The sequence below is a fragment of the Lottia gigantea genome, assembly GCF_000327385.1.
Source record: "Lottia gigantea unplaced genomic scaffold LOTGIsca_2, whole genome shotgun sequence".
NCBI lineage: Eukaryota > Metazoa > Mollusca > Gastropoda > Lottiidae > Lottia > Lottia gigantea.
The window spans coordinates 5,580,476-5,593,709 of record NW_008708400.1 but is presented as its reverse complement, the minus strand read 5'-3'; the positions used below and the strand labels follow the sequence as shown (position 1 = coordinate 5,593,709).

The window sequence follows — 13,234 nt, the reverse complement described above, 5'->3', positions numbered from 1 at the left end:
ATGATAATTCATTAGAAATACCAATTAATCAAATAGTTTGCTTAATTTGACACTAAAGAGTAAGGAAACCCATCTTTAATGGCATGCAGAGAATAGTTAATTGCTTCATATAATGTAGCTATTCATGTCCAAAAGCAGAGAGTAGTTAATTTCATAAAAACAGTCAATCATGTCACAAAAACTCTCTAAGATGACTGGCAACTATACATCAAATCAAGATCCCTGGTGCTTTTTATAAGTTAAAATGTTTGAATTGATTCCAAGACTTTTAGCAACTTATATTATTCAATGCTGAAACTGTGTAGCATGCAGAGATTAGGTAATTACTTGCACTACAAAACCTTGGTAATGATTTAAAATTTCTAGAAATGGAAAACATCTGAAATGAAATGTAAGTTAACTGCAGGAACTCTAATGAAAATAATTACATCTTGGTATATTGTGTCAGAATAACCTGTCGAATATAGAGACCTAGTAAATCAAACTGATATGAAGTAATTTAGTCATCAGTTTAAAATTATCTCCTACCGAGCAGCCGATAGTACTGTTGATATCGCTATCTATGTTTTTCTATGTTGGAGTGTAAATGAAATCTAAATTGATTACTTTCTCAAAGTTTTAGTAAATTTTTATAGCAGTCTGTTTTTTTAAACTGTGAAATCTAGAGCTTGATTTTGTCTAGATCATTGAATGACTGTCTGGATTCCTGAAGGAGCTATCTAATTTCTGATTCCGAAACTCCCTTTTCCAACAACAACAAAAAATTGGTGGGTCAATTCAAGACCAGGGGTGTTTTTAGGAAACATTATGTGACAGGGCCGAGCAGGGGCTACAGAATTTTCCAGGGAGGCGATAGGTCATTCTTTCACTATGTAAAATGATTAAAAATATATTTAAAGGAGGGTGGGGGTGCCTCTTTTCTGGTGCATTTTATAGACAAGCTCCTTGTACAATTTAGTTGTAATAAGTGGATGGACAACTTCATGAGCTTCTTTAAAAAATTGGAGGTTTGGACCAGTTATCTAAACTTATAAAATTTGAAAGGTAATAGGCTTGTGATCAATATCACTATAAAATTTCATCCTAAAGCTGTACAAGTTTTGATTGGCATCTTTTCAGTGTAATGTTTATAAAATCAAAAGTAAGATGTAAAATATTTTTTGTAATGTTAAATGACTATGGAATGCACTTGATATCTATTTTTTAACCTAACAGCTATCAATGATTGAGATAAACTCATGCCAACAAATTAAATTGATCCAGGCTAGATATTTTGATCATAAATATTTCTCTGAAAGATCAATTTTCTTCATGATATAAGAAATAGACTCTCAGTCAAAAAAACACTTAATATAAATTGATTATCTATCATAAAAATTTAGTCTAAGGGAACTTTCAGGTCTTTTTTATATTCATCAGGAACATTTTCAACGTCTACTTGTATGAGAAAAGATTTCATATGAACGTCTTTAATTCTAAAATATATTTGTTCTGTTCCCACTGCTCTTTTGAGACCAGGGTGATTATGAAATAACAAGTTTCTGATTTGTTTGGTCAGACCTAAATTGATCAAGTTTTATCTTAAGATTTTGACCATTATAGTAGTTGTGGTTGTCACATGTGATGCATACCATGCTTACTCTTTTCAAAACACTCTTTGAAGGAGTCCACTATTTTACAACCTTTGTTCCCAAGTTTGCCATTCTTTGAACAAGATTTTTGATCCACGGAAATGTCTTGCTTGTACAGATTTTTATTACTATTCAAAGGAAAGCACTGGCACAGGGGTACAGTTTTGTTTACAACCATTTTGATCTTAATACTCGGTCATCTAAATAAAGAGGAAAATCATACATAGCCATAATATGATTGAGCTATTCAGATAAATCCATTAAATTGATGATTTTGTTTTTTTATCCTTTTAAAGTGCCAACAAGTTTAATTTTTCACACATTCCGAGTAAAGGTTAGTTAAAAAATCGCATAATTATGTACCAAGCTGAGAAAAGCAGTAGGCCTAAAAACTCAAAAATAAACATTTCACAGTCAGTACAATTATATTCTTCAGGAAAATAACAGAAGAAAGGTCAAACAACAGAAATTATCACATTTTTTTTACTGTAGAGCTAATTCTACTAAAAATAATATCAGAAAAGGTCAGCAGAGAAAAGAATGGCTGAACTGCTGACAAACTGAACACTATTTTTCTTTAAAATAACAAAAAAAAATGTGAAGAAAAAGAAAGAAACCATACAACTAATAGTAAAGTAAGACTAACATGTTGTAAGATAAACAATGGTGATGATGTTTTCAATCAAGAGTCAAAGTTTCTCATCAGTTTTTACAGCTCAGTATTGTTGGTATTTTGTACATTTGAAAATGGTGAAATTTGATCAAGTCACTACGGAAAATTCAGTAACTAAATAGGAACTAAAGGAAATTAATGAATGAGTTCTGAATGGGTGTTCTGAATTCTGAACTCTCTTTGTTTTCCAACTAAAAGTAACCCAGCAGAGTTTCCAAGTTCCACTACATCTATTAATTACTTGTCATATAATCTTTTGGAATATGAAGTACTCTGTCCAGGTTGATGAACCCAGTTAAAGAGCAGCACTAGCTATTCTACAAGAGTACAACCTGATTCAATAGCAACCCTTTCCAACATTCTTGTGCAAGTGTAGTGGAACGTAAACTTAGCAAACAGCTTAAGACATGGACTAGAAGTCTATCAGTTCACAGGTTATCAGATTATGCATTTAGATGAATTCCTCATTTCAGCTGTAATGAAGCTGAAAGCTTATAGGTTGTTTTTTGCACAAGCTGTACATTAGGCTGCAGATAAAACAACTTTGTACAATAACTTTCATGAAATAAGTCACAAAATCGAGAAAAAAAGATTATTGTAGGCTATTACGAATATTTGTTTAAATTCTTTCTCTACTTTACAATTTTATTCTCATTTATTTTTCCCCATTTCCCAGGATTCTCTTTTATTTCTGCTTTTAATCTGGTTTTCTCTTTTGACAAAATCACAACTTTTTAGTTCTATGTGATTAAGGCAAATTCTTTTGACTGTTCATGCATTATCAATTAAAAATCAATAGAGGTATAAAGACATTAATTTCAACAACAAACATGAAAGATTTTACAATATCATAAATCATGAAATTTATTCTGGAAAAAACAGTAGTCTCACATCATCTAACCAAATAGTTATAGGCTGCTATGAATATGCAGTTTAATTGTTCAATAGCGTCTTTCTGGTGAAAATGGATAACAAAGTACATGCAAATATGTATTACTATTAAGCAAGCGGTCAGGGGAATGCTCAAAATTGGTTGCTTACAGAAGGGAGGTGCTTAACAGAGGTAAAAAAGCACCCAATGATGAAGAATGAGAATTTTTTATACCATTACAATAACTCGGTTTATAACCGTTTATATGATTATTAGGTCTACCAACTTCGAGCTTGACCGAGATCTTATCAATAGCAGCTAATGAACTTTTCAAATGAGGAAGTATATCATAAGTGATGACATGACAAATAGAAAAAAAGGAGCACTGACCATTATGTCCAGATTAAATGAAGCGAGCTGATAAAGATAGCAAAGTTCAGTCTGATTGTACCAGACTAGGTGATACTAACTGCATTGGAATGTTAATACTGTTAATGGTTGAGCTCAATGAATAGGTTGAATTGATGAGATTACATAATTTCGTTACATGAAAGAGAGGCATGATTAGACATAGCGTGAATTATTACAATTTTACTCTTAATGATATGATTGTTGGCAGATTTGACATTGTAAAGATCTCAACAAACTTTTAACATCATAGGCTCTCTATTGAATCTTTCATCATTCTTTGACTATTCAAGAGAACAATGCTGTATTCAACACTAAACATACTAAGAGGTTGTCTGTTACAGTTAATCAAATTTCAAAGACAGTTGTCATTGATCAGTTTTGAAAACGAATAAAAACACTTAATGAAAACATTAGCAGCTAAAATGCAGCCATGTCAACAGAATTGCTAGAGAGTTATTTTCAGTTTTTCCAGTAACAAGACATCCTCACATCAACAAGAGGTCTTGGGTTTCCTGTTGGCATTGGTGAAGATGATAGATTTATTTTCTAAAGTGATGCACATTGATTGGGCTGACATGAAAAAAATGTTTTATCATTTGGATTGGACTATAAATCAAATTCCTGTCCTGTGCACATTAAAGATCCATATATGAAAATGTGAAAAATTTGCCTCATTGCACACTGCATGAATTTGTCTTCATTATCAGAAGTAAAGTAAGATTCTGGTCCTACTTTACAAAAAGTCTTACAATAAGAATTTGTCATAAGTGTTGAATTTTACACATGATGAATTGAGACTCGGGGCCCCAGATTGTACCTTGAAAATCTCTGATAATTAATATTGAGAAATACCACACATGACACAAAAATTTATTCAAGAATTTTAAAAAAACAGGGCCCAGATCTGTAGCAGAAGCAGAAAGTAGATCAGAAACTATGAATCATACAGCAGTCTAGAAGTCTGTGATGCGGAAGTTAAAGATTAGTTTATGTGACAAGGCAGAATTTATGACCCGGTATTTCTTTTATTGTGGATCATAAAGAATATCTTGATCATAATATCGGCATTTCAGGCTTCGTTAGTGTTTACCAAAGCAGAATATTATAATAATACCCTAATAAACTCTAGGGTAATTTGACTGTTGTTTAGTAAAGATTAGGTAATACATGTCTTATCATCTCTCTTTGATGTACCAACAATATTTGTCTTGCAATAAACTTTGAACTTTGCACAAGGTGTAATGGGTCTTTCAATTTCCTTACTAAATTGAACGAGGTTTAGTTGGTGACACTTTTATCAAAATTGTATTTATTACAAATCTGGAAAAACATATACATATTTGTCTTATACGCCTAATTACAATATATGTATCTGGAGTAGTGATAAATGCTTGGATTCTCAATGACAATAGCCAAGATGCTATTCTGAATTTTACAAACCTAAGTATTTAGAATTTTTAAAATGTCTTCAGTGAATAATGTGAGCGCTAAAAAGAAGTGAACAATCACGTACAAGCAATTATGCTCTAAATTTTGAGTAAATTTTAATGAACATTTTCTGGAACCTCAGCCAAACATTGGGAATATATATAGAAATATTTATCTCTGGCTCAAAAAGAGACAGAAAATGTCCGTGCACAATTGCTCTACTGGTTACAGAGCAGTGACAATACAGTTTAATAACCTACAAGTGCAATATATTATATAATATACAAATAGCACTACCCAGCATGTATACCAGTATAAGATTCAATCTCACTCACATCTGGAATTAACATATCTTACTCTTTACTCTTGAATAATCTTCTCTCGCTTTTATGCAACACACTTAACTGATATGGTATAGGCTACAATTGATATAGTTTCTAGGAATCAGTTGCCAAGTTGTACTTAATGGTGGAACAAGAAGCTTAATATCAGATTCCATGGGTTGATGCTCTTTTACAAAAAAATATTACTCAAAGTTTCAATGACTAAGTTTTATTTTTTTGTACTTATAAGTGGCATTGTGCGGACCTATAGAGAGTCGGTTAGAGCGTTGGTTCTTTACGTGACATCATTTTGCTTGGTTACGTCAAGCGAATGACGGCTTTGGGTTCTGATCTCGATCAGCGTGTGACCTTAATTAAGTCATCTTCAATCATAATTCCAGTCGACCCAGCTGTAAATGGCTATGGATAATCCAAGATCAATGCCATGACCAGCTGGTAGAAAGGATCCTGTAAAACTAAGTTGTTGTCCTTGTAAAATATAGTGGTTTCTTTCTTTCTTTCTTACACTATTATACAATTTCTTCTCTTTTGAAAGAAAATCAGCCTTGAGTTTGTGAATATCAAAGCTGGTCAATGTAAATCAAATCCAGACAAGGCAAGGTCAGCAGGTGATCCAGTAATTCTTCACAATTTCAGATAAAACATACACTGGGTTGGTAACTATAAAAAGTGTTAAAACTGCGGGTAAAGTGGCACAATTGGTTGTCAAAAAGCATGTCAATATAATGATCTTCTTAGAAAGATTCTAGAGATTTAAGAGGAATTGCAACATATAAATTATTTATGTCAGCTAATAATACACATCTAATCAGCTTGTATGAGAAGAATGTAGAAGATACACACAACTGCAGTTACAGGTATATACAAAGAGTAATTGTTGTACACCTGAGATATTGTCTATTTATGTAAAAGATGTTGACTAAGAATAAATAAACTTGAAGATATTTTCCTCTCAGGTTGGTTATTCTATATCTTATTATTATATATAATATTCTTCATCTTCACCTCATTCCAATATATATATATCAAACAAAGGATTAATGCAATATATATCAAACACAGGATTGGTGCAATATATATCAAACAAAGGATTAATGCAATATATATCAAACACAGGATTGGTGCAATATATATCAAACAAAGGATTAATGCAATATATATCAAACAAAGGATTAATGCAATATATATCAAACAAAGGATTAATGCAATATATATCAAACAAAGGATTAATGCAATATATATCAAACACAGGTCTCTTGCAAGAAAGCTTTACTATTTTCACATTAATAATATTTTTCATCTCATTGCATATAATTCTCAGCAAAATCTGAACATTTTTCATTTTTCAAAAGGCCTGCTGTTTCAAAGCTTATAATCTACGATTCTTTCTCCAATATGCATAATTTTATGATCTCTGGTTGGGTAATAATAAATAATATCCACACTGCAAAGTTAAAGTTATTTTCTTAAATCAGTTATGTTTCTCAAAAAAAGTTAAATCAAACTGAATTTTGATTTCTTTCATGTAAAAATATAACACTTGTGATGATCTTAAATTCACAACAACAGACCCCTAGTCTGACATACAGAAATATCAAATGGACAGTTTCACCACCATGGCATGGAGTTTATATGTCCTATCCAAAGCTAAACTCTATCGTATTGCTATATCTATCCAAAAATAAACTCTATCCTATTGCTATATCTATCCAAAAAAAAACTCTATCCTATTGCTACATCTTTCCAAAACTAAACTCTATCCTATTGCTATATTTAAGTTTAACTTTAAAAAATGAGAGACAAAAGTGAAAGGCATGTTAGATAACAAATCATAAGAATTTCAGAACTTGACATATTTTCTCTTTCTGAAGAAAAGTCGGTAGAGGTTTTAGTATAAAATTACTCTACGGTGTGAGGCTGATGTATGACATACCTTCCCGGAACATATTAATTATGATAACATTTTCATTTGACCTCAAATTATACAAAATATTTCCCTTTCTGTAAAATAAACCTCAAATCTTTATCTTTATTTCCAAGCATTTTATTTTGGAGCTCTTCTATCAGGAAGATAAATATACCCCCATGACATTGCCGAGTCTGAGATATCAAACATGTGTAATCTATCTAGATGTCTAACATTTTTTATTTATTGCTCCAAGCAACAAATCTGTGTTTCTGTGATAGAAATTAGGGTAAATACAAAAACGAAACTGACAGAAACATAGAGTTTGAATTCAAATAAATGCACCGGTCTACATCATGTTTCTTGTTAGGTGCAAACTATAAGCTTACTTGAAATATCTTGAAGGGTAAAATACAATTCCACAACATTATCAGAAACAAAACAACTGCTTGTTATAAATAATGTTATCAATACACTAATTTTCAAAGAGTATGACAAATTGGAATCTATTTTGCACAGAATTTTTCCTCACAAGTTGTCAACTTAATTCTTGACCAATTTAACATACTGATGTATGTTACAGCAGACCTTCAGTTAAGGAAGGGGGACAGAGGAGAAATATTTCTTCCACTACTTTTCCAACTGGCGAAATTTGGATCAATTTCCTGTTATATATTTTTCTTCTTGAAGGTGTCTTTTTCAACATGTCCGATTACCATGTTACAATCTGTTGTATGATAATGTCTTGATTGGCTTGTCAAGTCAAACAGTAGAGCCCCTTATTGAAAAATTTCAGCTCACCTCCTCCCTGGTCTACTAACAGACCTGAGAATTAGGCATCAAAGACCCATGTTGTATAAGACTAGTAGTAAATATAATGCTGCTCATCCTCTCTGGAGGAAGCTCATACTAAATTTAATTACTATATAAGTAGACCATTGTCCATCTTATATTTCTTGCAGCAGATTGACATATCAAAACATCTCATATTAATCACAATAACAACTTCAGGCATTGTCTATTGTTTACATTCCAAAGTACAATCAGACTAAAAAATGTCAGCTTGCATTAGGCTGCACAAATACTGCACTGCCTGCAGCAATGTCAATCATAATATGTCTTGTCTAGCCTTGAGAATGTCTTACCCTACATTAGACTTTCTATTTCAGAAATAATTAGTCTTTTGATAATAAAATGAAATGTCATAACACAGTTGCATCAATAAATCACTTGTTTACATATAAATCTCATATATATAGACAAGAAAACATTGGTCAGCGACAAAAATGCATGGCAATGTGTTTATTGCTTATGAATAGGCAGAACATTCAATGAGAAAACAAGGATTGAAATGTTCAATAGTTAATTGGGCACAAGAATGAATAAATGATTTCCATCCTACTTTTCTGCATCAAGGCAGTAAACCAACTTCTCATGTTTACCATAAGGGGCTGACTTTTGCAGGATGTTTTGTCATATTTTCAACAAGATTTCTTACTATTCTTTGTAGCCATCTGACTGAGGTGGGGGATATAAAGGATATCCTTGAGAAGGATATTCGCCATTCCGTGATATCATGTTTTTTTTTATTAAATACTTTATCTAATTATGGCATACAGCTAATCAGTTATTCTTATGCTGATGGAGTAATAATTTAGAGGATGGCTGAACATTAAGTTTCATATTTAGGTTTCTTGTCTGATATCTTGAGAAAATTGAGATAATGACAGTAAAACTTATTGAAATCGAGATAACGACAGTTGTAAAATTGAGAATAATTATCAGGTTCTGTCAAGTCTGCTGGAATATTCCAAGATAACTTCACATAAAACACTTCTATTTTCCAGCACATCAAAACGTTTCTCGATTCACGAATAATGTCTTGAAAGCTATAAAACTGTCTGAAGGTGATAGTTGATAGAGATCATTTACTATCTTTTAATAGCTCTGAAAATAACATCATGGAATAAAACAGGAATAAGTCTATCAGAACAGTTATACCAATAGATATAGATGAAAATTGGTATATGACAAGCACTTTGGCAGATCTTATATGCAAGTGAAACACAGCAAATACTGGAATGTTTTACACAGTTACTATATTCATATTCAATCTTTCTATTTTTTCAGTTAAATTTTCAGCTTTTTGATTTTGTCAGAATGGATATTTTGTTATAGTATTTGAAGTTGTTTTTTTAAATAAATTTGGATACAAATAAGTAACATAGTCATATAGTACTTTTACTATTTGGCATCATATCCCTTTTCAAAAACTTCAGATGTTGTTATGACTCAAATTATTCAGAAAAATTTCTATGATATAAATACAGATAACTAAATACATATACAAATTTAACATCTGCCTCTATTATCTACTTATCTACCTTTTTATTCTCTTAACAATAAAGAGCTATTATGAAAAGGGACATAGATTCAAATTAAGAAGTTGGTAGTAATCTATTTACTGATCTCAGTAGTGGAGATAGTGAAAGATATATTGTTAGTATAACAAGCAGATGTTTTTTAGTCCAGTTTATGGTTTTCTAAATATTTATAATACCATATAGTTAGTAATGGAAATGACTCTAATCATATGAACTCACTGACTAGTACATTTGCTGGTGTCTGACAGGAGTGTTAATATTTGCTTCAGTTGCTAGTCATGCCCTGCTGAATATAAAATAAACTAGAAGCACAGATTTCAATATATAAAAGCAATTATTTTGGATACTTTTAACTAGTTTTTTGTTTTCAAAATTATATTCGTCTCATTGCCACATTATCAATAAATAGATACAACAGTGATTCACTTTATTGAAATAGTTTAAATTAAGCAATGAATTTCAACCTATAAAAGCAACGTTTTTCTTAGGAGAGGATTTGCCTGTACTCATGTAATATATGCGAGCATTGCCTCATTCTGTTCTAATCAACCAATCAAAGCATCTTACTTTAAAGCCATTAACTATATGCATGTTCATATATACTGTTACAAAACAAAATGTAAAATTAGCTATGTAGAAGTATGTTGATTGGCCAGTTTGAAAATCATGTGACATCATGAATATTTATAACCTCAATACCTGTAACAGTAACAGTTTTTGGAAGTGTTGGAAGAGAAAATGTTTTCACCTTGGTTGAAGCTTCACATACCATTGATCTCTTTCTCATGTGACATAGCCGTGTTGTGGAAAAGAGTGCAGTGTAAACGGTATAGATGAGACTGGCTGGGTCCAGACCAAGTACAGTTTGCTTCAAGTGGGCCAATTTTTATGGCAGTGACTAAAGTCATTATACATATAGGGGCACGTAGAGAATGCTGATGATTAAATTAAGTCCTATGTTTAATCTAGAAAATTTGAGGGCAAAGACCTTTGCCTGCTCTAGTTTCACCTAATCCATCAATGTAATGTTTTGTAAGGAGAATAAATATATAAACAATATGTTAAGAGTATGTAGTTTAATTCTATAGACTCTCTAGTGTTATATCAACTCTGTAGGGTTTTATGTCATTATATATATTGATATAAACTGGTCTGTCTATTAAAAACTTAAAACATTTATTAACAATATACACAATTGTCAAATTTGTTTTTATAGGAGGGGCTCTAGAAAAAAATAACCTCCAGTTTTGATAAAATTATGAAAGTTAATTAAAATATCAAAAATATTTCGAAATTGGCAGTGAAATTCTTTGAATGGCAGTTGCAGTATTTGGCTTGAATAGGGTCAGATGGTAAAGTCATGATTTATAGGAGATTTTGCACAGTGTTTTTGAACCCGGTTTCTGGTTAACTTTTCACTAACTTAGAAAGGAATTTGAATTGAACCTTAAACAGGTCATATTTGGAGCTGGGCGATAAAATAGGATTGTTGACATTCTTATTACACACCAATTTGTTGTCTGAGATTATATCCTGATAACATGTTTGCACGTGATTTCAATCTGCTAGTTGTGAGGTTTTGAATTTAGAAACTTAACTTATTATTTAGGTAGCTGTTAGAAGCTCATCATTCTCATCCACCCAATAATTTCAGCCACAGATCTATCTCAATAATATGATCAATCACTAGACATGTATTTAATATTGAATTAATAATTTGGACAGTTTCAGTTTTCTGATTTTAAGCTCAATTGACATAATAATCAATCACAATGAAATATAGCTGGATTTGAATTTTTCTTCACATGCAAGACTATTGTCACTAACAATCCTAATCAAGATCTGTTCATCAGTTAAATGACCAAATTATCTCTTAATCCCCCCCAAACCACATGCTCTTATATTATTTCTTTTCACACAGAGAATAGGCGGCATTGTCACAAAATTGTCACAGGTTTTGATCTGAAATGAACTGAGATTTAAACAGTCTCAAACTTTTAACAGTTCTTTTGATTGGTTAGCATAAATGATGACAACTTTTGAGCTATTGGATCAAAACTCCATAGAACACAATTTAAAGAAGAATTTTGTCAGATCATGGATGACAACTGCAAAAAATGCAAACAAAAAAGCATTAATATCTGCATATTTTTCAGTAATTTAAGATTTAAATACTGCAATTGATAAGACATAAATGAAAGATGTATTTAAAAGCTAACAGACACACCCTACTTTCACTTGATAAATAATTAGACTATTGAATTTCATGCATAGAAACCTAATATTTCACTGTCACTAGCTCTAGCTGCTCTATTTATTTTTGGGAACAGTTGGTATGTTTTTCATGGTTGATTTCTTGCATAAATTTTATGTACATAGTCTTCAGAGATACTAAAACTGCATAAAAATTGCATAATCCCTTCAAATATACCTCAAACTAGAGATTTCACTTTCTATTTCTATATTTGTCTTTTCTATATATGACCTCAAGAAAGGACAAGTCGTCATTTTAAATTTAAACGCTGATAATTCTAGACACACATGGATTTGAAGGCTCAAAGTTTGACGACAAGCTATGAACAATATTATCGATTAGCTAAGACAAATAATTCCTGTTTCTAAGGTATGATTGGTCAAGCAAATGGAGATCTCATTTCTCTTTGACTAAGACATAAAGAGTCAAAACTTTGTGAACATTATCGGTGAAAAACAAAGTCTACCAGTGGAAGAGTTCAGAAAGCCTGAAAAAACTTAACCCTTAATTGCCAAGGTTTTGTTTTAAAAAAAAATTAATATAATGATTGAAAAAGTCAATAACATCTTGTGTTTTTGACAACTTTAGAGTATGGTGTCATATGCTATGAGTGGTAGACAATATATTTTCATTCAATTATAGAGGAAATTTTTAAAATTAAAAAATTAGCCGCAAAATCTATTATTTTGAAGTATGTAGTGTTTTTTTCTCATATCAGAGGCACACATTATTACAGTCTAGATTAAATGCCTTGATTACATTCTTCTATTTACCTGTATGCCTTGTGGCACTATATTTAATACCATCAAAGGTTATGAATTTGTCTGTCACTCTGTCATTATAATAGAGCTGCCAGCAATCTAATAATGTAATGAGAATATGTCTGCTTTTGTCCTTATCATTCTTAAACTAAGATATGCATGGAACTGTTAACAAATTACATGTAATACTACACTACATAACCGGGCATTACAGCTCATAACGCACACTTATGAAATGCAGTTATCTCAATATAACAGTACTTACCTTCCTGTCTCGATCAGAATAGGGTATAGCAAGCCATGGCATTAATGAAAAATATTCTTTAAATCCTTCCTCATCTTTGTCCCAACTCACAAAAATTATCTCTAAATTTTCACCTTTATCGGATTTTTTAAAATTTGAATAAAATTCAGCAAGTTTCGGTGTGAATCCTCTACAAGGAGGACACCAATGAGCAGAAAAATAAAGTCCGACAATTTTGTCTTTTCCACATAATGACTTTGTTGGAACTTTGTCACCGTTTTTCTTAATTACATTGTCACCTATTAATCCTTCTAATTTCGATGCCAT

General features: G+C 31.4%; 1 protein-coding gene across 1 annotated transcript in view; it reads right to left on the bottom strand.

The window, feature by feature from the left end:
- The window catches only part of LOTGIDRAFT_181945 (hypothetical protein), a gene marked incomplete at its 5' end in the record, with an annotated part of 22,563 nt that extends 9,329 nt beyond the window's left edge, over window positions 1-13,234 (bottom strand). Inside the window, one exon of the mRNA XM_009053473.1 lies at window positions 12,929-13,234. Within this exon, the coding sequence (XP_009051721.1) occupies window positions 12,929-13,234 (306 nt within the window). The remainder of the gene's footprint in view (window positions 1-12,928) is intronic.